A 27,687-nucleotide genomic window follows, 5' to 3' on the forward strand; every position below is an offset into this window, starting at 1 on the left:
CACACACCCAGAGACTAAACCAAAAAATGGAGATCTGCAAATCACCTAAATGTCATCATGCTCTGTTGGCAAAACTCCTGACCCTGCCAAGAACCACACGCATGTCCTTGGGCAACCTGTGACTCAGCCAGATGGCAGTCGGAGGCCTGAATCTTGAGGAAAGGTAAGCAGCTGACTGTCACAGGTGGAGGACCCAAGTGCCTACCCTCTGATATGACAGCCTTTGACTAGTCCCTGGACTTGGTAAGAAAAACACTCCATGCTGATCTGTCGCCCCATTTGCCTAGCAAATAGAAGCTGGAAAATAAGACATGATTCAAGGGCGCTTTCATGACAAGGGATTTGGAAATCCTTAACCGTTGAATGCAGTAAGTTGTAGATTTTTGAGAGCAGGAAGAGAACATATTGTATATCAAACACAACTTGTAAAGGAGAGATGAGAAAACTGCTAGAGAACGGGAAAGTGATTTCCCAAGGCCACCTCGCTGGTGAGCCATGGAGCTAAGAGTCTCCAGACTCTTGGTTCAGGGATCTTTTCAATACATCCCCTTAGATCCTTGCTTTGCAGCCAAAGTGGAGGGTTAGGCTACCCACTGTCTCTGAGAAGCTCAAGGTTGGGCTCTTACAAGCACTTCTATATTTCTTTTTGACCCTTCAGTTCCACATCAGGAATAGGCATCAAGTCGAAGCATTGGTTGGAGAAAGTCCTGGTGTCAGCGTGGAGGGATTTCAGCCCAGTTGTGACCCTGTTGGCTTTAGATTGGTCTGTAAAGGTACTTTTATAAAAACCTGCTCTTTTGAAAAATATAGCATCTGGAGAAGTTATGAGAGGAACACCTATGGATTAAAATGTCAGGATTTGCATTTCATGTCATCACTTTCTGGGTGTGTGATCTTGGTTTAAACCACATAAACTCTCTGTGTCTCCGTTTCCTTAATCTGCAAAATGCGGTAATGATACCTAAAGAATGCTTCCTTCACAGGATTGCTGTGAGATAATGTATGTCAAATATTAGCATACAATATGGTCCTGTTGCCTGCGCCTTAACTCTCTTGGTATTCCAGTCATAATGCCTTTCACTGCTGGCCAAACACAGTAATTCTCAAAGGCAGCACTTGGCTTGGTTGAGACTCAATACTGGCAAAATTGAGACTCAATTTTCCAGAGGAAAGGAAGGGCTCTCTAAACCAAAATCAAGCACTTTTTCCTGGTCACACTTATGGTTCCAGCTCATGTCCACTAATGAGGAGAGGTCCGTGGAAAGGACCTTCTACCCTGGAGGTGCTGAGAGGATGAAAAAGAAAAGGCAAGAACAGGTGCAGAGCTATAAGACACACTGGTCTGGATGTTCCGTTCCATATTATCCATGGACCAAGTAAACCTTGATACTGGGACCCACAGAGTGAGAGATCTGAGCCCGTAGACACATGTCCAAGGCTCTGCCAAGTCAAAATGGGGTAAGACTAGGACTGATGGAGGGTGGGGGTGGGTTTTATAAAGAGTTGTCTTTTTAGCATTCTTGGCCATCAGCCCAGTTGGGTCTGGTCTTACCCAACTGGGCTGATGGCCAGGAAAGGTATCCATGTGGGCTTATGCATTGAGCTCAGTAAATACTGAGAGAGAATAAGGGAGTTTTTATCCTGAAGTTAATTACAACCAAAACCATGTTAAAAACAGCCAAGTTCAAGCACTAGATTTAGTATGTGCCAAAAAGTATACACCAAACCGGACACAAAAGGTCACATATTGTATGAGTCTATGTATATGAAATATCCAAGGTAGATAAAACCATAGAGACAGAAAGCAGATTGGCAGTTCCCAGAGGCTGGAGGTGGGGGCCATGGGTATGGGGTTTTAACCTGGGGAGATGAAAATGTTTCAGAACGAGATAGAGGTGGTGGTTATACATTAGGAATGTACAAAAGCCACCGAATTTTTCACTTTAAATCGATTAATTTCATGTTACGTGAATTGCACCTCAATAAGAAAAAAAAAAAAGCACATGCCAAAAGTAACACTTAAAAAATCACTAGGCACCCATCATGGACAAACGGCTCCTCGAAAGTGGAAGAACAATCTGAAACCTCACGATCGTGTTCACGTGTAATTATAACACTGAAGAAATAATAACATTCCACAGTCATCACATGGGTCCGTGCAAGAAGGGGCTTTGGAAGGTGAGACCCCAGAAAGCAGGGAAGATGGTTTGTGTGTGCTGCTTAACAGCTGGCAGGTGGGTTAATGAATACTTAATATCAGCCACATGTGGAAACAACCACGGCCCCGTTTTCCAGAGATAGAAACTGACAAGCCCCGGTCAACCTGCTCTGTGAGGTGTGAGGCGTGGGGCGTTGTCCACAATCTCGTTACCTTCATCTTAGCCCTGGCTGACTCCATCTCTTTCCCGTAATGTGCTGCAGTGATAGAGAGAAAGCCAGGTCTCGGCCCGGCCACTTGGGTCAACTGTGAGTACATCTCTGGAGCTCACCCGCCTGTGTGCTCCTTCTATCACCCCCCTGAAGGAGGCTGCATGGCTCTGAATGCCCACATCTTCCTGGCAGCGAAGGTTGGAACATTCCCTATCAACGGACCCAATATGAAGGTCCCTAGAAGAGAAATAAGTCTTCTCAGAAAAGGCAAAGAATTTTGATGGGATGCAGCTTCTTTAGGGACCGAGAGGAAATTTGCGCTGATGGGGGACCGAAATAAGACCAAGCCCCTTAATATCAACGTGCAACAAAAGGAAAAGGGGTGCTGTTATCTTCCACATCTGCGGCCAGCTCCTTCCCAGAGTACAGCTTTCACCTACATCTGCTTATCTTGGAGGAAACCACTTATCATGAAGATGATGACAGGAATGATATTATCCAACTCTCACTGTTGGAGGAACGTCTACGTGCCAGATGCTAAACTAGTGACATGGATTATTCCCAAGCCCTTGCCAGAAACTTTCAAGGTAATTATCATTAATCCCATTTTACATCTGTGGCAACTGGGGCTCAGATGTCACAGGCCACTGGGCAGCGTAATGAGAAAGGTGGCCCTGCTTTTGATCACAATAAACAGCTTCCTTTTCCTAAATATAAAAATTCAATTATCTGAATGGAAGCTGAAAGAAAGAAAAATGACCAGGTAATATCGGTGTTTTAATAGCTTTGGCTGTAGTCTCTTTCAGGATCAGTAGACTATAGTGTCAATCAGTCAACCCATCAATGACTCAGAATTCTCTGGGCATGCATTATTCACCCAGTTCTGTGCTGGGTGCCATGGAACACAAAAGAAACACCTATTTGTTTGGCTTGCAGGGCACTGAGAATGTAATTAGCTGCTAATAGGAATGCAGTCAAACTCAGAGAAAATAACTATTCCTGTGATTTTTTTTTTCTGAGAAAGGTAAAAAAGGTACATCTATCTCCAAGACATGCATGTCTGTCTGTCTATCTATCTATCGCCATATATACCCATATGCATATGTCATTATATACATTATAATTTAAACCATGCTTCAGCGTGAGCACTTTGTGTCTATGAAAATGAAGGCCAGAGGAGAAGTTGCTGGCTTCCTCTGACAGATCCGAGCTCACATCTAGAGGCACAGTGGAAGCCTGAGTTCCCATGTTCACGCTGCACAAGGAGAAAACTCAATGCTGTTACCCACACACACGCCCATCACAGAAGGATGCCTGGACCTCTGTGTAATGCGCGCCTCACCCAGCACCAGTCTGTGTGAACCAGGACGGCAGAAGCCATATCTACTGCCTGCATCACCGTATCCCCCAGACCCAGAACAGAGCCTGACATCTAGAGAGGACTCAGCTATGTCTACCAGCTGAATGAAGGAGGAAACTAGCACATGCATTCTACACACACAGACAGAAATATTCCTGGAAAGATGAAGTTCACAGACCGTAGTGTATATCTCTATCTATGTATCTATCTATCATGTATCTGTTTACCTATCTACCTATCTATCTATCATCTATCAATCATCTATCTGTTTACCTATTATCTATCATCTATCTATCTATCATCTATCTATCTATATGTTTACCTATCAGTTATCTATCATCTATCTATCTATCATCATCTGTTTACCTATTATCTATCATCTATCTAATCTATCTATATCTGTTTCCCTATCAGTTATCTATCATCTATCTATCTATCATCATCTATCATCTATCTGTTTACCTATCAGCTATCATCTATCTATGTATCTATCTATCTATCATCAATCTATCTATAGTTGTTGGTTTAAATTGGTCCTGACAAGTCAACTTAAGTTTGGTAAAATGTTCAAAAAACGAAAACACAACAAAACCAAAAGTAGTTCCTCAAATAATGGGTCAGTGTTTCACCTTCCAGGATTCTAAAATTATTCTAAAAATTCTAAAATTCTAAAAATATCTACCTTGATCTTTTCCCCATTTATTTGTTTTGGAAACAATGCTAACCCTAAATTTAATTACACTGCATTATTTCTTTAAAAATAATGGGGAAAAAAGACATTGGTCCACTTCACATCATTGGAGCAAAATATAGGAGCAGACAGAAATTTAGAGAAAGTTAGAAGGGATTCTCTGCAAGAAAATAAAATAAATGTAGGTAGAAATCATCCTTATCTGGTTTTGAACTTAATTCTCTGATATATTTCTAAACAAATATTGATTTTTTTTCCTAAAGAAAATTTTCAGTACTTATATAACATGGAAACGTCTGGAGAAGAGGTAGCGAGTGTTGGTTTTTAAAATGTATCCTGGGGCTTCCCTGGTGGCGCAGTGGTTGAGGGCCCGCTGCCGATGCAGGGGACACGGGTTCGTGCCCCGGTCCGGGAAGATCCCACATGCCGTGGAGCCCGTGCGTCCGGAGCCTGTGCCCCACAACGGGAGAGGCCACAACAGTGAGAGGCCCGCGTAACGCAAAAAAAAAAAGTACCCTGCAGATATACTGGTAAAATTTGGTGCTGTAGGGAAAAACTAAAAACAATATTAGCTAGGTGGGGAATGAGATAACAAACAAAAATGTAATAATTAAACTTTTCTTGGGAGCCCGAGGTTTCTTTGTGAACCACTGTTCAAATTTCCTGTTTTCGAAATTACATTTGCCTCTTTTTTTTTTTTTTAACAAAACCACCACGAATTTCACCTCATATGAAATGCATTCTGTCAAGACTGGAAATAATAACTGTATGGTGACATTTCGGCGGCAAAAATGATGACCTCAAAAGGTCATGTCAACCCCATCGTGACTGATGACAGCCAGAGCCAGCCTTCTAACTCATGCTCAGGACACGGTGTGGATTTTCATCTCTTTACAACTAAATATCACACATCTAGCAACAGAAGAGAGCTTTCTTTAGAAAAAATAACCCTAATATTATCTCAATTATGACCATTAGAAAGAAGCTATAAACCTACATTAAGAGAACAAAATCACATTTTATCTGAGATTATTTTCTTAAGTAGAAGGGCGGACTTGGGGGGAGAACTGACTTTATCCAAGTGTGTCCATTTTAAAAACATGAAAAGTAGCCACTTTTATGAGTATTAGGCAAATCAAACTGCTGTAAACTGCCCTCTCTTACTGTTATTTTTTAGTCCATTTGAGGGTGGAGAAATCAACTACTTGAACTTTTTCTTCTCAGAGAGGATGACTCACACGGTCAGCTCAGGATCTGCTGTTCTTAATCACCTCTGCATCTCAGCAGGTGCCTGAATCCTTCGTAAGATTCTCCAAACTGCCTTGCGTTTCACAAGGAATCTAAATTTTCTATTCTTTAAAGTTCACATAAGCTTTAGGAGACAAGCATTTTCAGAATGAAGAATTCTTCCAGGGACTTCCCTGGTGGTCCAATGGTTAAGAATCTGCCTTCCAATGCAAGGGATGCGGGTTTGATCCCCGGTCAGGGACCTAAGATCCCACATGCGTGGGGCAACTACTGAGCCTGTGTGCTCTGGAGCCTGCGCACCACAGCTAGAGAAAAGCCCGCGTGCCACAACGAAGATCCCACATGCCACAACTAAGACCCGACGCAGCCAAATGAATAAATGTTTTTTTAAAAAAAAGAATTCTTCCAAACATCTCCTTACCCAACATGAGGGAAGCCCGTTCTAGTAATGGTTGATGCTTATACCATACAGTTTGCTAAATATTTTTAACACCACCCTTGATTTAAAAGATTATAAATCTTTTATAAATCTGTATATATGTAGTAGGTATGACATAATAGGTACTTGATAATTGGTAGCTACTCAGATTCTTCATTGGAAAACCAATGAACTTAGACTTTGAGAAAACAAAACCTACTTATATAAGTTTGTTAAAGTAAGGATGGGTATGAGAGGTTATGTAGTCATGGCCAATGGAGGATCAATGTTCAAGCCTGTATTTAACACATGAGCTTGTCTATTTCACATCTCCACCCTACTGTCAAACCCAGAATACCCTTGCTCAAAACCATGGGCGTTGATGTCATTAAGCCTTACACTGAATAGTCTGGGGCACTGAATCAACTGGGTTTAAAAACACTGGTATACACTACTATATATAAAATAGATAACTGCTATATAGCATAGGTAACTCTATTCAGTACTCTGTAATGACCTCTACGGGAACAGAATCTAAAAAAGAGTGGATACATGTGTACGTATAACTGATTCTCTTTGCTGTACAGCAGAAAGTAACACAACGTTGTAAATCAACTCTACTCCAATAAAAATTAATTTTCAAAAAAGCACTGGTAAAGATGGAGTCTGTGCTGCTATTCAAAATCGAAATTTGATGACAGCTTTCCAGAACTGAAGCCATTTCTAAATCAATATCTGAACCTGATCAATATCTTTCTAACTCCCTGGCATGGTCCATATTCTTTTTTTTTTTAACCCATATTCTTTTTAAAATCAATTTTCTTCTTAATTGTAACAGTATTCTAAGATTCCATTGTCTCTTTCCCTTCCTTCGTTATTTAAATCATCCTAAGTTGGGTGGAGAGATCTGACACCAAATGAAAATGCTCCATTTGCATTGAGTTACTAAGATCACCTGTGAATCTGGAAATGAGAGTTAAGAAGAAAAATCCCGGACACTGGAGCACAGCGCCTCAGCACTTCCCAGTCTACAATCTGTGCAAACAGCCTTTTTAGGAGGGACTCAGTCTAGCAGAACACAGTCTTGTTTTCCTTACAAAACTTGGTCCAATTGTGTACCTTTACATGGAAAATGCGATCATTTTTCTTGAGTAATTCTTAATTTGTATTTTGCATCACTATCTTGCCCTATTATTTATTTTTTCTACTCTATTAATAAATAATAAGTTTGACAGATGACCTACCCTTTTCCCAGTAAAACAAACTAGGGCACTGACAGCAAAAATATAGCTTTTATTTCTCTAGTTATCTCACGTAGCAATGTTATTTGGGGACTAGGGAGAATGGTCTCCCTCTCTGTACAGATTCTGGGAAGGCTGTAGGGTACCCTGATTGAAATTCTTGGGAGATATTTTAACTGCATTTCATAAATAAACTATTGTTCACTCTCCCTGGGAAACTTTGGTAAACTTCCCTGGTAAATTTTCCTTGGTATCATTCTACACTCTCACGTGTGTTAACTTATCCAATTCAATAGGGTGCATATAGAGCCCATCCCAGTTTTCGATGTGGTGTGGTGTGGTGTGTGGCTCAAAGGAGCAGGTGAGAGAAGGGTTCCAGGCAGACAAATGAGTCTCCACTCTTGCACAAAATACATCCTCAAGCTCTCTTGTGCCATAACAGCCAGCACCAGACTTGATTTTGAGCAAATGGTTGTTCCCATAGAAGTCCTTATAGTTTCAAGGATTTCTAATATAGGATTTCAGTCCCTCCTGGGGCCTTCACCAACCTACAAAACGAATATTGTAAGAAATCAACGTGTAGACACAACCAACAAGGTGATTACCCTTCTATTTATTATCTGCAGATTAGTCCCTAACGCAAGGCCCATCTCCAGCCATCACAGGTGGGACGGAGCATTAACAAGTCTGGTTATTTGTTGAGTTATTACAACCTGTTGACCATGAATGGGAGAGAATCAGAAAGAATCAAGGCACCCTTTTCTGAGAACCAAGCCTGTGGCTACATGACAGCGTTAAGAGCAGGACTCTGGATATCTTCCTTAAAAAAAAACCAAAACAAAACAATAAGAGCCTGCAGTTTTCCTGTCAAAGGAATAAAGGCCATTTGAACCTAGGGAGCCATGACAGATTCAGAGGTGATTTGATCCAAGTGAAGCATGAATGAGAAGGGAGAAATGGGATGATGAGATTAGCACAGCTAAATGGCAGGGGAGGTGGGGGGAAGGCGGAAGGGAGGTGGCGCTCACCGCTGCCCCCTCCACTGGCTCCTCAGCCTGGGCGTCAAGTCCAAGGTCCAGCCCAGCAGCAGGTGGTACAGCAGCAGGGGGCTCCTCTGCTTTCGGCTCTGTGGGCGGAGCCCGTTCAGGTTCAGCCTTTGATGGTTTGAGGATTAGAGGAAAAAGATTCAACAAGTGAATAGGTAACACGACGGAATACTGGACAATTACGATTTTCCTCGTCATCCTACAGGCCATTAGCTTCATTAAATCTGTGCTGGAAAAAAACTCACATTAGGCATGACGGGTCTTTATGCAACGGGTCTAGGAATAAACTCATTAAGCTTCACATTACCATCACCAAGCACTGTTCTATCCCTTGAAGTTGGGCAAAAAGACTTACCATTTTGGCTACTCGTTTTACTTACTTTCAACATTCTGAGTATTCACTTCCTTAGGACATCTCTAAGAGATCCTGAAACGGTACCTTCCCCTACTGAGCAGAGAGAGGAGAGATATCCTAGGAGCTCCCACCTTTGGAAATTGGAAGGAGTAGGGAAGAGCTCATGGAAACACAATTCTGGGACCTCCCCCCCTCTGCTGATATGCAATGCAAGCAAAAAAAATTGAGGGGCCATCCCAATACTCAGATCAAAATGCATTAACGTGAATGAAAAGGTCACTATGAAGTTACTGCGCAACTGCCCCGGCTGGGAGGCGTAGATCCAACCACCTGGCAAGGAGCCACCACAGTCGTAGATACTTTGCTGCCTTACATTTTGTTCGTTCCCTAATTCCACTTTTCCCTCCAACAAAATCCTTAGCCATCAGTTTTTTTTTTTTTTTTTTTTCATATAATAAACGAATTCTTTAGGGAACCACAGGCAGTATTCTCTGTGGTACCGATTAGACTATTCTACTCGTGCGGATAAGAGTGAGGTCTTTTCTTCCCACTGTGACCTCTACACACAGACACCCTCCGGATTCCAATTATATGCTGAATCAAGCCTCTGGCATCTCTTATCTCCAGGCTTTTTGAGTTTTAAAATTAGCATGATTAAATAACAACAGGCTATGAAAAACAGCACCGCCAATGCAAGTTACCATGGCTACTGAAATTGTTTCCTCTCTTTTGATTTAAAGATTAATGTAAACACACTATTTAGCATGACTGTTTCACTAAATGGATGGCCACTGTAGGGCACTTGAAGACCCTTTTCTATTAGGGCATTTAAACCATAAGAAAGTTTAAAAGCGTTTTCCTAGAGGAGTACAAAGTCTCCAATAAATACTTCCTTTGGAGGAATCAGTAACTTCCGTTAGACATTCGCCATAAGCCATCAAAAGCCATCTCTAGTCCTCCCATAGGTCCACTGAAGCTGGTGCACACGGCAAGTTGCATGGGGAAGTGATGGAGAAGTTGTGCCGAGATTATAGAAAACAATGATAGCCTGCTGTTGGATAAATACACAAAATATTTGTCTGGTGCTCTCCACCAAATCCTCCACTGTGACGCGTGCCAAGGTCACACCACCCTTCTCTTGAAAGGGCTTAATAAAATGAAAGGACACTTAGGGAGATAAATGTACAGAGGTCTGATATTTTTATGGGCTTTTATAACCTTTAAGGTGTGATCTGACACAATTTTTAAGAAAGAATGAGATAAAATTCACTCTAATCTACTCTCAGGAGTCCTTTATGGGGAAAGATTTCACTTATATCGTTCGAAAGGAATTATCTTCATAATGGACTGAGTTTTCCTAGCAGCCAAGAGCTACGGTAAGCTCTCAGAGTATGATCCAACCATTTGGGAAGTCGAGGCGATTTGCTGTGAGAGAATGGTATCAGATGACCTACACAGCAAGGATAAGAAGGGTAATTTGACAAAGAGCAAGAAACCCATAGGCAGATAGCTGTCCCCCTGTGAGCTGAGTCTGCAATGGAGGATGAGGGGTCAAGAGAAGTTTCAAAATGTTTATCAAATAAATATATCTGTGCACATTAAGAAAAAACCCAGAAAACCAAACACAGAGGTAACTTAAAATGAACACATATTTGCATCAGAGGCTAGGTTTCTTGGAAGTCTGAGGAAATTTTGAAGTTTTACACACGGTGAGAATAACTAGGGCGATTTCATGAATAAGTCCAATGGCGTCTCGTTCCTGAGGTCAGACAGTGACTCAATAGAAGCAAAGTACGAAGGGGAGGAGAGACGGGTTATGTCCTACGAGTCACAACATTTTTCTCTATTTATAATATGACACGGAGTATTATAATACAGCATTACACACTTAACTTAAATTCTAGGGGGCCAAATAGAACTCAGTGAATGATGAGTAAGGGTAAAGCATGACAGCTTTGCTTGCCCATAAAATCAGCTACTCAACTTTGGAAATAGAAACCACTTTCCTAATCTCAGATCATGTAAAATTGAAAATGTTTTGTCAAGATGGAAAGAAAAACAAAGGTAAATTGTGAACAACACCTTGTAGAAAGATCTCAAAGTAGTCCTGTAGGAACTGTGCCCTGTTTCAAGCACTTTTTTTTTTTCTATAAGAAGCCTCCCTTGACAAGCGTTGCAAACGGGTTGATACCATGCCATATCCATCTGGGAGCACTGGTAAGGACTTGCTATTGTTTGCTGGAGTAGAGACCGTTATACATTCAGAGGAGAGGTATACTCTATATTTATTACTGACAGCAGGATGCCACAGTGGTTTAATTCTGAGACTCAGAAATGGGATCCTTTAGAACAAAACGAGTAGTGTAACTTGGGTGCACATTTTCCGGCATACTCTGTGATAAGCTAGAAAGACGGTCAATGCAGAGGAAGAAGAGATGGGGTGGGAGAGTGGAGTTAAGGGTCTAGTCACATTCCAATATGGCGACTACCTTATGATCCTGATTCTCCAAACTGGGGAAAGCTAACTTAGTGAGAATTTCAAAGGGCCATGGAGGCAACCTTGAGCCCAGGGCAGCGTTTGCAGATTCAAAAAGGTTTCAACTTGTACACAAAGGATGTCCCATGGGGCCATAAGATGCAGACTTGGGGAGATGTACAGTTGACTCCCAACTGCAGCCTTCACCTTGCTCAGACCAGTCAACGAACCCATGCTGGGACACTGCCCTGCTCCCGGGAAGATCCCATATAATCACAGCTCAGTGGGACAGGGTCACTGTGATGCCTAGTTCCCCACAGGGCAACACTAGCAGCATCTGCAGTGCTGGGAATGACGAAACTAAGTTCCCCAATGGAAAGAAGGTGCAAGAAGTCTGCTTCAGAGAACACATATAAAGAGAAGGGGAGGGCAGGCAATGGAAGCCTGCCCTAGAACCAGCTGTAGGGGGTAGGGAGATGTTCAGAGAAACTTCAAAGCCACTGGATTCTATGCCAGGCATTTGCAACAGTAATAGGTGTGAGTTTAATGATGACCCATTGCCTTTTCGTTTATACCAGGGTCCCTCCATTTTTCTTAACCCATTCCCAACTGATAATTAAAAATCTCACCCTCCAGCACCAGTATAGCCTTTACTCCATCAGCACCCAGACTGAAAACCACCAATGACCATGAAATGGAGGTCTCTCCGGCTCCATTATTAACATCAACTTAATCTGAACTTTAAACATTTAAATCGTTATTTGCAGGTCTCACAGGCTCCACCTTTTTATCTGGTTACCCAAAAGGCAGAAATACAACAATCTCCGGACAAGGTACTAGAGAAACACTTGCCTTTGAAAAATATCAAATTAGCCTTGAAGACAAACTTCCCGGAGCAGAAAGCCTTACTTAGAAGTGAAATCATCTGAAAGGAAAAATTCCTTCTCCTTAAAACCAATTCTAAGTTTCCAAAATGAAAGCCAGAAGCTAGGATAATCCTATGCCATTCCCATGGGAAAACCAGTGTGCTACAAATAACCATGAACTAATCTGCAAAGAGCCCAAATCCTCTGTAGTGTAGCACTGGGAAGCTCTCAGTGATGTCACTCAAGGTCTCTTCATTCAACTTTACAAGGAAGCTGCTGCGAAAAACGTTTCCCATGATAACTGAGTTTGTAAGAATCTCCTCTAACCCTTCTGCCTCCTCCTCACTCTCCAGCTGAGCTTTTCTCTCATCTCATTTGACAGCAAAGTAGGAATCCTACCTCTACTGTGCATTACTTCCTTCTACAACTCACAAAATGAAGGGAGGACATGAGAAATGAGGTAGCTTCAGGTTCAAGGAAAAGCAAGGATCTACTTTCAAGCATGAATTCTCGAGGTGATTTCATCGTCAGTCCCATAGCATAAGGTACAGTCACTCAGAAACACCCATGTACAGGTTCGTTCCCTGGTACAGGAAGATCCCACATGCCGGGGAGCAACTAAGCCCGTGCACCACTACTACTGAGCCTGCGCTCTAGAGCCTGCAAGCCACAACTACTGAGCCCGCATGCCTAGAGCCCGTGCTCCGCAACAAGAGAAGCCACCGCAATGAGAAGTCTGCACACCGCAACGAAGAGCAGCCCCCGCTCACCGCAACTAGAGAAAGCAAGCCCGTGTGCAGCAACGAAGACCCAATGCAGCCAGATAAATAAATAAATTTATTTTTTAAAAAATTAAAAAGAAACACGCATGTCCTTGATGGATAGACTGTGTTCCACTGAAGCCCGTAATTAAGAGACTGATTTTTGCTGGGATCACTGTGCCTCATAAATAGAAGCAACCACATTCAAAGTCACACTGAGATTTTTTCAGAAGCTCTCCTTCGCATTTTCTAGAAAAGAGGGGGCTACAGAAACCACACTCTGGATTTCAATCTCTAAATAACCTACAAAGATCAACCTCGGATCATTTGGTGGTAACTAGCAATATCCCCAAAACACAAACCAAAATCAGCTTACGAAGTTACAGATCATATTCTGGTCTGTCTGCATTGTGAATAATGTAGTGTCCTGTGGCTGAAAATTGGGAATAAAGTAGACTATTCAAAATTATTAGGGTTTCAGTTAATTTGCCAAAAAAGCAACAACAAAGGTATCATTTAAATTAGCTCGCATGGGGCTTCCCTGCTGGCGCAGTGGTTGAGAATCCGCCTGCCGATGCAGGGGTCACGGGTTCGTGCCCTGGTCCGGGAAGATCCCACATGCCGCGGAGCAACTAAGCCCGTGAGCCATGGCCGCTGGGCCTGCGCGTCCGGAGCCTGTGCTCCGCAACGGGAGAGGCCACAGCAGTGAGAGGCCCGCATACAGCAAAAAAATTTAAAAAAAAATAAATAAAATAAAAAATAAATAAATAAATTAGCTCGCATGAATTGTGTCAATAAATATAAAGTTTTTTTAGTCTCTTTTTATTTTAAGTCAGAAAAGCAAAACATGCAGAGATAACTTTTTGACAGCAGTTATTCTAAATAGAAGCCTGAGCTAGCAGAATTCAATGATCCGATGAGAGACATTATGTAAAGGGCAGTGTCTCCAGAGGCATCTTTGGTCTGCAGCTTCTCCTCCGGACATCAACATCAAGTTAGAATTTAATGGACCTAAGCTACAAATTTTAAAGTTTTATAATGCTGGAACCTTAATCTTACTATATCACTGAAGTGTGACTTCTATGAGTTAATTATGAGCCATAACTTAAAAACTGTATACAATACATTCATTCAGGGTATGAATCCTAAAAAATTCAAGGTGGAGGAAATCTCAGGGAACAGTGATCTCTAGGAGAATCTTCATCAGGTAGCCAGGCTTATACCCTCCAAACAGGAGACTGAAAGAATCTTTCCTGGGTAATCTGACCAAAAAAATCCCCCAAGAATTAAACATCAACGGTTCCACAACAGAAAAGATGAGCCAGTGACATTTGGTTAAAGATGGAGGATTGAACACAGGCAGATACCTCCAGAATCCAAACTAAATAACAATAAGAAAATTAATTTTTAGAGACATAAACCCATAAGGGTAAAAAGAATGGGAACAAAAACAACAGCAACAAAATTCTGAAACTGAAAAGCAAATGAATGAACAGTAGGTAACTTGAGGAACCAAAAACATCTGTACCCTAAGTTGATGTAAGAAATGCCAAAAAGCAAGCCAATTTATGACTCATAAATCCCAGCGGATCAAGAATTAGAAAGATGCAGACCACAGGAAATGGAAGTTAGGATGCTGCTAATAAAGACAGAGGAACTGGTTGGAAGTCTATTTAAAAGTACTTAGACCTGGAGATACTCTCATCTACCTGAAAACCAAGCAATACCCTTTCCACCCTCGACTTGAGATTATTTTCAGAGGCTGAAACAGAGGGTCTCTGGACTGGGGGACACACAGGTACGTTAGGAAAGCAGCAGGATTAAATGAACATTTACATAATAAATATCTAAACATGGGCTCCTCCTCCCCCAACTTCTTCCCCATTCAACTCCCATTACCCTGGCAGCCAGGCTTGTACCCCTGCACCCCTGCACATACCCAGACAGGAGACCAGAAGAGTCTTCCCAGGGAAATATGACCAGCTCAAGAAAAAAAAAAAAAAAAAGCCTAAAGAATCTGACACTAGGAATTCCTCAACAGGAAAGGTAATCCTACAACAATACTCATAGTCAATGAGCTCTACCTACTTGTACAAGTCTCTCACTTTTTCAGTGTCCCCCTCTTATTAAATACGAGAAGACAGCCAAGATTAACAAACATTTAAGAAAAGTTTCAAATATTAAAGGGAGACCGAATAGGTTTAAAAAAGTGGAAGAAACAAAGACTTACAGGGGGGGAAAAGACCTTTGAAAATTATTATTATTAATACCCTTGGAAATATAATGGAAGATGCTGTATTCATGACACAAGAAGAGGATGCTATTAAAAACCAAATATTCAGTAAACAAAAAGAGCTCTTGAAAATTAAAAAAATATATAGAAGTGAAAAATCTGTTGGAAGAGTTGGAAAGCAGAGAAAGAGGGAAAAGCAAAGAAAAAGAAATAATTAGAAGACAAGCTCAAGAAGCCAGCATATGAAAAAGAGAAGGGTTACAGAATGAGAAAACAAAAAAAAGCAAAAGAAATCATCAGTAAGAAAAATTCCCCCAAAATGAAAGACACAGTCTTTAGATTAAAAGGGCCTAGTAAAATGTATGAAAATAGACTCAGACCACAGTACATCCTTGTAAAATCCTAGAAACACTGGGGTATAAAGAAGATTACACAGACTTCCAGAGAGAAGGAGAAAAAGAAGGTGGGAGGGGTACATAAGGGGGCAGAGACAGAGAGAGAGAGAGAGAGAGAGAGAGAGAGAGAGAGGGTTTCTTACAAAAGATCAAGAATCAAAATGACAATTTCTCAGTTGCAAGGCTCGGAGGTAGAATCGAAGGGAGCAATGGCTCCAAAATTCTAAAGGAAAACAGTTTACAACTTGTAATATAATATCCAAACTAACAGTCCATTCTGTACATGGGAAGAAAATTATTTTCAAACAAAGAAGGTCACAAATGCATGCTTCTTGTGCATACCTTTCTCAGCAAGCTACTGGAGGCTGTGCTCTACCCCAATGAGGAATTTAACCCCAAATGAGGACAATTTGTGTCCTGAAAAGAGTGGATGGACGGAAGACAGGTGAGGCAATCCCCACAGCAGACGTGATGGGAGACCCTGTGATAACAGCCAGTCGTATCCATGGAATCCCCAGGTCAGAGTGGAGCCGTCCAGAAGGGACAGTTTCAACCTTCAGGAGGATGAAACTTAAAGAATGTTTAATGTTCTAAACAAAACGAGAGGAGATTTCTATAACCACAGAGTATGGGATTGAATTAGTAATAAGTACCTAGAAAACTAAGCAAACAAACCAACAAGCTCACAAACAAGACCCTACAATTATTTCCTCAAAGGAAAACAAAACGTTGGCATAAAAGGAAATGTAAACTTCATGACTTGAGCACTAAGAACATCTATAGCATCGTGATAATACCACCACCGATTGGCTGGCTGGCTACAACATCAGTGGAAGGACAAGAAGCAGAGAGAGACGTGAGCTGTGACCATAGCAGGTTGAAAGCGCTTTAAGTCGTCATCGTCCAGAGAGATGAGTCCATAGCTAATGCTTTAGAAATCAAGAAGGAGCATTAGAAGAAAGTCGTGCACACATATGGGGGTGAAATCAGAGAATCTGCTACAAGGTGTGAAAGTATTTTCCTCTAAGAAGCAGGAAGTCAGGGGGTGTGAGGTGGTCTGAAGTTTTTAAATTAAAAAAAAACTTATAAAATGTTGTTACTCTTTAAACTATGTGCATTTATAAGTGATAAATACAAACTTAAAAAAATGAGAAATGAATTCTCATGACCCGATCTTTCAAAGGAGTTCTCTTCTATGGAAGAGACACGTGATCATCTCTCTGTGTGTTTGTGTGTTATCTGTATTCGGGTGTAGGTGTGTGTCAGTGGGTTTTCTCTTTTTATAAGTAACATGGGGGAAAGTAGTCAAACTTTTACATGGAGAAATTCTGAATGTTAAAATTCAAAATTGTTCATGTCTAATATTCTGAGACAAAGCACTCATCACAGACAAGCAGATATTTGAAGTCTCCCTTGAAGAGGTTTTCAGAACTTACTCCATGAACTTGACAGCCATGTGGCCTGCCTTTCACATGGGTTACACCGTCCATCTGTTGGGACATATACAGTGAATGGGACAGTTCACTGTATGGCCCGTCTTATTGGCCAGAGCCAACCTACAGCTTCTGATCTTCCAATGAAGAACCACTGAAGAAACAAGGTTCCGCGTAGTATGGCTCTTATATAAACCTTTAGAAGGAGGCTCCTAAGAATCTCTTATATTGTCTAAAGATCCATCTCATTAGTTCAAAACAATCGTATCTCCTCTTTTCCAACAGCTGAACCTAGGAGATCTCTCAGATAAAGACAACTTCTAATTTCTAGTGGAGGAATCATCAGAATTCCATGGTATAGCTAATAATAACAATAGCTAACTAGAGTCAAGGAGCTCTTAGTATGTGCTAGGCTGCTGGGCTAAATCTCTAAGTTCACATTTCCTTTAATCTTCACAACAACGCTGCAACATCGCTCCTATTACTGTTTCCATGACTGAATTCACAAGAAGTGGGCTCAAATTTTATGCTGACATACTTAAACATTATGCTCTCCCAGCAAGCAGATGTCCATATTTTTAAGATTTGCATCATTCTCAACAGATGGATTTTGCCAGCAAATTGATTTCTTACCTGGGTGAATCCATTAAATGAACCTCCAGAAGCCTAAACAGAAATGGGAATCAGAGTATGTTATTTTTTTCATTACTTTTGTAGGATTGGTAAATGTCTATTAGACACATGGGAAAGTAAGGACCACCGCAAATTTTAAAATAATACAAAAGCCTGCTGTGCATGAAAATGCTTAGGAAATGGAAAAGGCCATATTGTATTATTTTAAATAGGCTGACAAAAAAAAGAACAACATTATTTTTACAATTATTGCTGGTATGTGGCTCGGGGCTAACCAAAGTCCACTTTCTCAATAATGAGAACATGATTCCAGACAAGAGCCATGAGTGGTTAAATAGCTCGGTTTTTAGCCATCTATAGAATCTGGAAGCATTTCCAGTATTTCTCTAAATACATCATTTGATGAACAGCTATTATGAGATTTTATAGTTTCAATGGGCCTGGGTAGAAACATTTCATGTGTTTTCAGTGGGATGGTACCACTTTAGGAACAGTAAATCTGTCTGTTATATATATATTTTAGTGCTTGAACAATAAAAATGAAAGTAGAAAGAATAAATACAGTAAATAGGATGGTAAAGTAGACACTCATTAGTTTCCAACACCATCATTCTCCTTTTTGTGTTGCTGTTCTGGGGGGTTTTTGTTTGTTCGTTTTGTCAACCTATTTTGTGTTTGGTTTACACAGATTTCAAGAGGTACATGACAACCTGTCAAGGAGATGAAGCAGATCTTGGAGAAGACAGTGATGGATGATGAAGTCGGTGAGAAACATTAGGAAAAACAGAACCTACAGAAGTCTTTGGCTAGTCTATACTACATACTGGGGTAAGTACCTCTTCTTTATCAGCCTCTATTTCTTGGTACAACAATCCATATCTCTGGTTAGCAATTTCATCTTCAGATAAATCTGAGTTGTTGGTGTCATTGTCTTGGGGACTAGTGGAACTCTCGGTGCTAACATTCTGGGAGGTTCCCACAACCAATGGTCTAGCTATCTCTTGACTCTGTTCCCCACAGCTAGCAATGGCTTGTTCCCCACATACATCTGCTAGTAAGTCCACCTCCAGCCCTTTCTTGCTCCCAACTGTGTCTAAATGTTCCCAGCAATTATCTAAGCCTCCCATATCTCTGATAGGCCAGTGGTTAATAGAATCAAGGCAACTGGCAAATCCACTTGCTTGGCCATCTGGTATACCAGAGAATTCCAATATATCCATATTATTCACTGCTGAATCCAAGCTTGGCTGCCAGATTTGACCTGGATCTGTTCCCCAAGAGTCTGTTTTTGCAATTCTTGGCAAGTTAGTGGTATGGCTACAGTTCCCAGTCACTGTACTTTCAGGTTCCTCTATTAATGAATCTTCAGCCTTACACAAACACCAATCTCTTCTGTTTGCATTAGTTCCCAGAGCATAATTAAGATCTGTCCTAGACTGAGCTGCTGCTTCATGTTTTATCGATAAAACAACAGACTGATTTCCATCTCTGTTACTTCCAGGCGCATGTAACACAGCCTCACACTGCATCTCTTCAGCATCTGCACTGCCCTGTGCTGAGTGATACATTATATCATGGTTAGGAGGGTCGATTAAATTTTTCTTTATGTCTTTTCCAGCTAAGTCCCATCCCTCTGGGCTGGCATCTTCAGGATTAGATACAGAGTCAGTATGGAGAGGCAGATTCAAGATACCTGTGTGACTGTCAGGTTTAGCTCTAGATCCCTCTATAATTTCACAAGTATTTATTACTACTTGAATCCCTTCATCTAGCCCTTGGTCTCTGTCACTCAACTCATCTGCTCTCTCTACACTTTCCATGTCTTTTTCTAATATGTCAGTTTCCTCAAGATACTTTTCATTGGTCTCTACACTTTCCTTATACCCAGCACTTAGATCTTTCCTAGTTTCCTCTTCATTGCTTTTTAAGGTCTCTTGGTCTTGCTTTCCTACTGTCTGAAAAAGATCTACTACTCTGTTTCCTGTACATGCTCTCTCTTCAAATTCCTCTGTCCCTTCTAGGGCCTTGCCACCAATAGCTCCAGCCTCTACCTTTTCATATGTCTCCACACCTGCCCAGAGAGAATCTTCTATCTTCTGTTTTCCTTCTTCTTCTTCTGACTTTTTAACATCTTCTTGACTTTCTTTGACCAGGCCACCAGTTTCCATGGCTGGTATCTCTGAGTCAGGTAAATCGCAAGGATGCTCCATCTGCAGACAAGCAGCCCCAGGCACGGGATTTGGGGGCATTTGTTCTTCTCCATATGGAGGGGCTGGCCCCAGGACATGCTCACCCTGTCCAGCTACAGTGTGCCAGTCAGCAGTAGGAAGTATTCCAGTGGAAAATCCCAGTTCCTGCTCCGCTTCGGAAAGACATGCAGAGTCTTCCTGCGACCCAACTTGGGTAATTTCCTGGCTGACACTGTCTGTACTAGCATCAGGGCCCCAAATAATTGCACCTAAATCAATTTGAGATCTTTGAATTTCTTCGGTCAACCCACTGTCTGGAGGTTCCTCCATGATCAGGTTACACAGGGAAAGACTTTTTGAAGAATCAGTCTTTAGAGTGTGCAGAAAAGCAAAGGAAAAAAAAAAAATATGAAATAGATTATGGTAAGATTTGATGAAAAACACAAAGCTCTTCAGTAGGGTAGCACCAGTTACACAAAGCTAGAAAGTATTTAAATTAAATGGTTTAAGGCTAAATCTGTGACTAACAATGCCATGAGAAAAAAAAAAAAGCTCATTGTAGATAATATAACCACATATACAATGCATATTAAATACCAAAAAAATCCAGAATTTTCTGGATATTTACCTACCGGTTGTACCAAATCAGTGCTTGTCTATATGAGTAAAAAAATAATAACAAGAAATAAGCATAAGCATAATCATAAGGCAAGGGAAGAAAATTCACTAGCACATTAAAATCCCAGGCTGTCCAAAGCCAACATACTGCTGAAGACTTTGGCTTTTATTGGTTTGATATTAAGTTTTGCAACTTGTTTTATAATAGGAATGAGTTTTGTTCCACTATTGCTAAGACTTCACAATTGAAACATGAAAAATGCCTCTGTCATTTACTAATAGCAACAAGGACGTTTTAAGGCTATTACATGACTTTTGGTTTAGCAGACTCTGAAATGAAAAGTTTCCAATAAAGAAGCAAGCCTGAGGACACCAGAACAAGATCAAGCATTAGCAGCCACAGAATCACACAGCATCATGTGCTCTGATACAGTGTCAGAATAAAATCTTTCCCAAACTCACGCTGTCCTCGGTTCTGCCTTTGAGCTGGTGTTTGGATGGAACATGATCCGATGTACTAACCACTCTGCCTGCCTGGAGGATTTTCCTCTGGTTCTCCCCCCAACCTAGAAGACTTGTCTGCACACAAAGAAATAACACCGAGGAGCTAAGAAGATCAAGAAATGTCAGCTATTATGCCCAAGGGAGCTTCCGTCTTACAATCTTGTCATCATTACCATTCCTAGCAGGTCTGTCCTCTGAATTAGTCAGCGCTCCTTCTAGATGGTACTTTTATCCTCTCTATACCCTTCCCAGCTAGGGAAGGTAAGGTGTGTAATGACTCCAACTAAAGATATGAAATATTGGAATAACCAAAATTAGCGTTGTCCTCTTAATCTTTAAAAAAATTAACACAAAGTTGAGGCTAGAATTTTCCAGTGTTCTGAATGTCAATCCATGTATCCCTTTTTGTGAATATCCAAAGCTATTTTTTAACTCTTCTCTTGAGAGCTTTCCATGATGCTTTAAGCTCCTGTGGAAGGGAAGGGGATAGTCATCTTTCTGTTTTAAGGGAAGAAAGTAGCAATGTCACCTCAAAAGACCAGGCTCATGAATAGTTAAAGCTACCCAACTTTCCTGTTGCTGTCTCACTAAAAAAGAAGAAAATGTGAACTCAAGTTGATTTCTTAAGACCATGTGACCAAGGGCTTCTCTAACAAAGGGGTAGACAATGGCCCTACCCCAAGGGATGTGAGGCTCTATGTGGGTGCAGTCATTTTCTTAATTTCACAGGTGTCACCGCCACAACAGCCTGTTTGTGTTTTATTCTGAAGTCTAAATACTGGAAGTATTCATCCTTGTACATCAGAGTAGCTGAATAAATAACATTAGCAGTAATATCTACCTTGTATTGACACATGCTAGACATTGGGCTAAATATTCTACAAATACTGTCTCTAATCCTCACACAATCCTCTGAGGTCGGTGTCATTACTCTTATTTTACAGATGAGAATAACTGAGGCTTAAAGAGTTTTATTAAAAGTTGCTCAAAGTCATTGTTAGAAGAACTAGAGTAGACTCAAATCCAGGACTGTGTGTCTCTGAAGTTCAAATCCGCATTGACTAATAAGCTTCACTGAAAATAATAATGAAAAAATGGTTCCCTGTGTAGAGTAGCTCGTCCTTCACATTTTCTCATCCATACTTTTTGTGTATTCTATGAGCAATAATAAATAAGCATGCCTTCAGTACAAAATTTCCTCTGGCCACCGATAATCACAGGAGGATGCATAAAACGCAAAACACTGAATTCTTGCTCACCCAGGAGTTTGGCACTGACATTCTTTTCCTCACCATTGTTTCCATGTGCAGGTAAATGCTTAGAAACCATGAGGGAGTTGACAATTGTTCTAGGGGACTACGTTGTCATCAAAAAACATCTGGGTCTTCTTTCGATCACAGACGAAGTAAAATATAACAAGGTTCCCAAATGTCTAGCGATCCAGATACACCAAAATACAGAGTTGTTAGTTCTCTTACCGTCCATAGGTCCCAGGGCAATGTCTGAAAAGCAAACAGAGAAACAAAAATACCATTAACAGACAAATCCCCAGCATGTAAAAAACACGGAGGTGACAAAAGTTCTTGAAATAAAATCATAAACATTTCAGAAACACTTAGTACAGCACCATCCAACAGAACTTTCTTTGGTGATGAAAATGTTCCATATCTGTGCTGTCCAATACGGCAGCCACTAGTCACATGTGCTATTGAACACTTGAAAGGTGCACGTGGAACAGAACCAAATTTTAAATTTTACATTCTTATATTTAATTTAGATTTACAATGTCCACATGTGGCTAGTGGCTACCATATTGGATAGTATAGGTCTAGTCAATCTGCTTTTTGCTCTGTGAGTGCAAACTATATCTGAACTATGATGAATGGGTTTACATTGACACACACACAGACTCACACACAATTAAAATGAAGTAAACAAGATGTCCATAAATTAGTCTATCACATCTTTGAGGAAATGCAGATCCTAATCATTGCTAATGCTCTTTCCTCTCCCCACCCCCCCTTACCAAATTCAAGACAATGACCTGTTAATGGGAAATGAACTCCAGAAAAGTAGTTCTTTAGTATGTTGAATTAGACGATTAACACACAGCTCGATTAATTGGCAATCGTGCAAATTAGCAGGGTGCCCCCTAAGACATGGGTGAATTACACTTACTACTGGCATTGTAATTATGAAGCTTATTGATCCTGCGGAATGAATCCAGATGGTTCAAATAACTTCCACTGTGAGGGGAAAGTGGGGGACACTTTCTTATTTCCCTTGTGACTCAGAATTACAGCTAAGGCCACCTCCTTTTCTGCTCATGTCTTTGTGACTAGAATAGATCCATGTTTGAGCACTTATTTTGAATCTCTAAATGTGAACAGAAAACGAAGAGAGCCTGGTACTCCCATCTGAAGAATATGACACTTTCCAGATGGGATTATGGATGTCTGGTTTGGGTTCTGTACTACACAGAAGATGAGCCCTGTGGTTCCAGCTGAAACCTCCCCCCACCGCAGTTGGTCCAGACCTCCTCTAATGGTCCCACCCTGCAGCTCTGGGCAGCCTGGTCGGTCTCTGGGTTAGCACCCACTTGTAGAACGACTAAGTGCGGAACAGCTCCACTGAAAGCCAGTTATTGGTGCTTGGACACCTTTTGCACCTTATATGCATTTTCTGATTCTCCAAATGGTTGATAAGTTTTCTTGCTTCACAGTCCCTTAAGAATCACTGCTCCTAGAAGCTCCTACACATCCCTGCATAATGCAGACAGAACAGGTATTTTCACCAAAGGAAGGCAGCAACGGGAAACGTGTTTATCACTCCTTCCGATCATGAAAGGAAGGATGTGTTAGCTCGTGTGCACACTGCAAAGATCACAAGGTGAGGTGTTCTGTGAGCAGCAAGAACACAAATTAAAACACGGGGTCAGATGGCTAAGATGAGTCCAGATTACATAGCCTGCCCTACCCCTGGAATGTTATTTAGATCAAGTTTAGCTTTTAGAGTGCAGGTCTGGTTAACTGCCACGGCGGCAAAGAATCGCATGCACCTATATAAACAGGAGTCAAAATGCATTATTAGTTGAAGATCAAATCACACATTGTAGAGATGAAGTAGCTGTGATTAAGCTGCATATTTACGCTGGGAAATGGCTGAAGTGGATGGCTAGTATGAAAGTTGTTGGCCATAAGCATCACATCTCTCATCTACTTGGAATATGGAAATATATTCTAAAATAACAGCCACTGGGGTCTTGTTCACTATAAATTCAAACTTCACAGAACGTGGTAGCAATTCACAATCTGACTGTATCTGCAAACTGTCTTCACAGATGTCTAATAAAGCAAAACTCTGGATCTCAAAATAAAATAAAATAAAACACGGGGTCAGGCGATGGGGAAGGGAGAGCATTTTGACTGAAGGGGAGAGAAGGTAGCAGATTCTAACAGCGCTGTGCTTTTTGTTATCTCAGCCTCGACTTTTCTTCTTAGCCAAAGAGGAGAGATGTGGTTAGCGCTGGATCACAGGACAACTCTGCAGTGAGGTGACTCGATTACAGCCACTGGGAAGTCAGAGCAGTTAATCACCTGGCCCAAGGGAAGGATAGAGGGGCACACACAGCTTGCCCTGATGGCAGTAATACACTTCCTCCAGAAACTATAAAGGTTTTGAAGATACCACCAAGGTTATTTTCTGTTTGTTTGTTAAATTCTGAAAGACTCTCTTAGCCTTAATTTCCGTGATTCATGGCTTCTTTTAATCATGAATTGATAGAGAAGAGGTTTCTCTCCTGAGTCAGACTTGCAGACAGAAATGCTGTGGTATCTCACCCCCTGATCATCACAGCAGCCACTGTGGAAACTTTCTTCCTGCGACTAAAGTAATAAATGTTGGAGGGGAAGGCAGAAGGAGTCCCTTGAATTCTGCTGGCTTTCTATACAATGAGAAAGCTCTGGAAAGGAGATGTTCTGAATGATATGTACATTCATTTTCTGCTTTGCTTGGCCACCAGGATAGAATTGTCAAACTTGCTGACAATGACGACATTAGCGTTTTCCAAAGTGAGTTTTAGAGACCATTTCCATGAATGTTAAGACCGTTTCATGAAAACAGATTTCTGGGGTCAAACAAATTTGGGAAACCCTAAGTTAAACAAATCTAAACAGTTTTTTTAAATTGTAGGACTTCTTGGAGCCCTTGATATTCAAAGGCACATCACGAATATCTTAAAAGGGAATTAATAGAACTTCCTGAAACATTCATCTAAGAGACCCATTTTCTTTTTTTTTTTTTTCTGCAAAGTACCATCCCGACTAGTGTCTAATCTACTCAATTGCCTGCTTTATTGACGTCTCAGATTTTTATTTTTATTTTATTCCAATATCACAATCTGGAGGCCTGCAGAAATCCCATCACATTTTGGAACAAAACATGGATTAAAGAGGAGTTTTATTTATTGAGGGTCACAGTGAGCTGTCTGTGCCCCAGTGGTTTACTGTATCAAGAAGGCTTCACGACCAGGAAGTTGGCCTGGGTCTCACTTCCTAAGTTGAGTTTTGCAATACACCGTGATTAATTAATTTGAAGTACAGTGTAGCATCCTTGGATTTTTCCCAAACTCAAATGTGAGGCCCCGACCACATCAAAAATACTGACATAAACAATTCCCAGGTAGCAAAAATTCTGAGTTAACGTCCTTCCATGAGCAGAGACAACTGTGAAGTAACTATATTCCAGAGGAATCACCAACAGGTCATGACAGCATCCATCACCAGTATCCCTCTGACAGACAATGAGATCATAATAACTACTGAAATGGGAAAAATGTTGAGAAGGAGGAAGTCGTGAGCAGGGGTAAGCTTGGATAAGCAAGGCCAACTCTGCCACAAGCCAGGATCAAGAACACATAAGCCATCATCACCATCATCAAGTTCAGAACTATCAATACTGACAAAAAATTCCTGTTGGGGCAAAATCTCATGGTGATTTCAAACATGCCTTAATTTGCAAAGTATGAGGAAGGAAATTAGAGAAAACAGGAAGAAGATTAAACCCCAAGCCCAAAGAAACAGTCTTATGTTGGGAAGCCGTGAAATGTATCATCCAAACCTCGACACTTCTGAGTACAAATGTGGTTCTGTGGATTACCATGGATGATTCCTGGCAAACTGGAATGTATGTTATCCCAGCTCTGCGGGTACAGAAAGCTAATGGTAGGGGAGGGTGAGACTAATTGACAGTGATCAAGTCCTCTTTCTACCCCTCCTTCCCATCAGGAAGCATTCATCAACTGAAAAGAAAAGTCAATAGTCACATGAAAGGGAGAGGGGTCAGCGAAATGCCTTACTGAGCTTATTAAAGTTTATGAAGTATCAGCCCCAAACATCAAAAAATCCACTTGGTACCTGCGACATCGGTGAGTGGGTTACTCCAGCAGAACCCGCAGAGGGCATGTCGGGCTTGAAAGGATCGAAGTCCAGATCCAACAAGGTCTCCTCTTTCTTCACCTCAGGGACTTCATTCTGTTAAAACAAAACAAAACATGCACGAGCTTGAATCTGATCAGACTTCATGATCTATTCCATGTATAACCCTCCAATTTCAGCTGATATCCCCAAAGCACGCTTTGATAATTTACCACTTAGCTGGCTCATCCATCCACGGGCTCCCAGAGTCACTAATGATCTATGATGAGAGGTGAAATAACCACCTCCAGCCAAGTATATCACCTTAGATGCTCAGGTACATGGCCCCGGCACCAGTTCTTTTCCTTTGTTCAGCTCCAAGTCCAGGCAACAAAGAGAATGTCTGAGAAATGTATCCTAAAGCCACCTAGATCCAAGGAATCTCCTTCTCTGCCAGCTCAGAAAACTCAGGCCAAGATGTACAGAGGACCAAGTAGATAAGATGGGCTAAGGCTTGGACCCATTTCAGTCACCCACTGCTGTGATGTACCCTAGGAAGCTAAGATTTAAAAAGTAAGGGGGACTTCCCTGGTGGCGCAGTGGTTTAGAATCCGCCTGCCAATGCAAGGGACACAGGTTCGAGCCTTGGTCCGGGAAGATGCCACTTGCCGCGGAGCACCTAAGCCCGTGAGCCACAACTACTGAGCCTGTGCTCTAGAGCCCGCGAGCCACAACTACTGAAGCCCACGTGCCTACAGTCCATGCTACGCGACAAGAGAAGCCACCGCAATCAGAAGCCTGCGCACTGCAACGAAGAGTAGCCCCCACTGGCCGCAACTAGAGAAAGCCCACGTTGCAGCAACGAAGACCCAATGCAGCCAAATAAATAAATAAATAAAATTTTTTTTTTTTTAAAAGAGAGGCAGGGATTGTTGTCTACTGTGATCTCATCCCACCTGCCTCTTCCCCTCAGAGGTGCCCCACCCTTGGTTTCAGTTATCATGTGATCCACTCTTCATCCATAATACTCTTTGTCCCAACTGTGTTTATGAGGGAGCGAAAGAGAGAAAAACACGTCCCCCAGTTTTCAATGCAAAATGAGCTCCTACCCCAAGAACATTTTTAGATTAGAAAGAAAGTAAGCCAAATAGAGAATGAAAGTCCTGCCATAACAATAGCAAAAAAAATTATAACACTGAGCACTAACATTAGTTCATTTACTGTGGAAGGCAGCTCTGCTTACCACTGTACCAGCAACGCACATTTATTGTGAGATCATGACAGAGCATGGCCTTGAAGTTGGGCTAACCCAGACTCAGGTTACACAGTAAAGGTCAAAGCTGAAATAAGCCCTCATAAACTGTACCACAGTGGAGAGAATTGGAGTCAGTTTTCACACAATTCGAGTTACACACGTTTGGTATTTGATATACGCT

The 27,687-nt window shown here is 41.4% G+C and overlaps 2 protein-coding genes across 3 annotated transcripts in view; both read right to left on the reverse strand.

The window, feature by feature from the left end:
- Positions 1-27,687, reverse strand: part of LOC131762643 (amphiphysin) — a 186,268-nt gene that overhangs the window by 15,052 nt on the left and 143,529 nt on the right. Inside the window, exons 12-16 of one of the 2 annotated variants that reach the window (XM_067042871.1) lie at positions 26,252-26,368; positions 22,316-22,339; positions 20,348-20,371; positions 17,527-17,559; positions 8,357-8,482 (exon numbers count right to left, since the gene is read on the reverse strand). In XM_067042871.1, the coding sequence (XP_066898972.1) occupies positions 8,357-8,482; positions 17,527-17,559; positions 20,348-20,371; positions 22,316-22,339; positions 26,252-26,368 (324 nt within the window). The remainder of the gene's footprint in view (positions 1-8,356; positions 8,483-17,526; positions 17,560-20,347; positions 20,372-22,315; positions 22,340-26,251; positions 26,369-27,687) is intronic. The other variant, XM_067042872.1, reaches the window with a different exon arrangement.
- On the reverse strand, positions 18,333-20,045 carry LOC136794812 (uncharacterized). Its single transcript, XM_067041705.1, has one exon. The coding sequence runs from the start codon at positions 20,043-20,045 to the stop codon at positions 18,333-18,335; it is 1,713 nt and encodes a 570-aa protein (XP_066897806.1).

This window comes from Kogia breviceps, chromosome 9 (assembly GCF_026419965.1).
Source record: "Kogia breviceps isolate mKogBre1 chromosome 9, mKogBre1 haplotype 1, whole genome shotgun sequence".
Classification (NCBI taxonomy): domain Eukaryota; kingdom Metazoa; phylum Chordata; class Mammalia; order Artiodactyla; family Physeteridae; genus Kogia; species Kogia breviceps.

Bases quoted from the DNA above. Each gene is read 5' to 3' on its own strand.
- LOC136794812 (XM_067041705.1), bottom strand. From the start codon at position 20,045: ATGGAGGAACCTCCAGACAGTGGGTTGACCGAAGAAATTCAAAGATCT.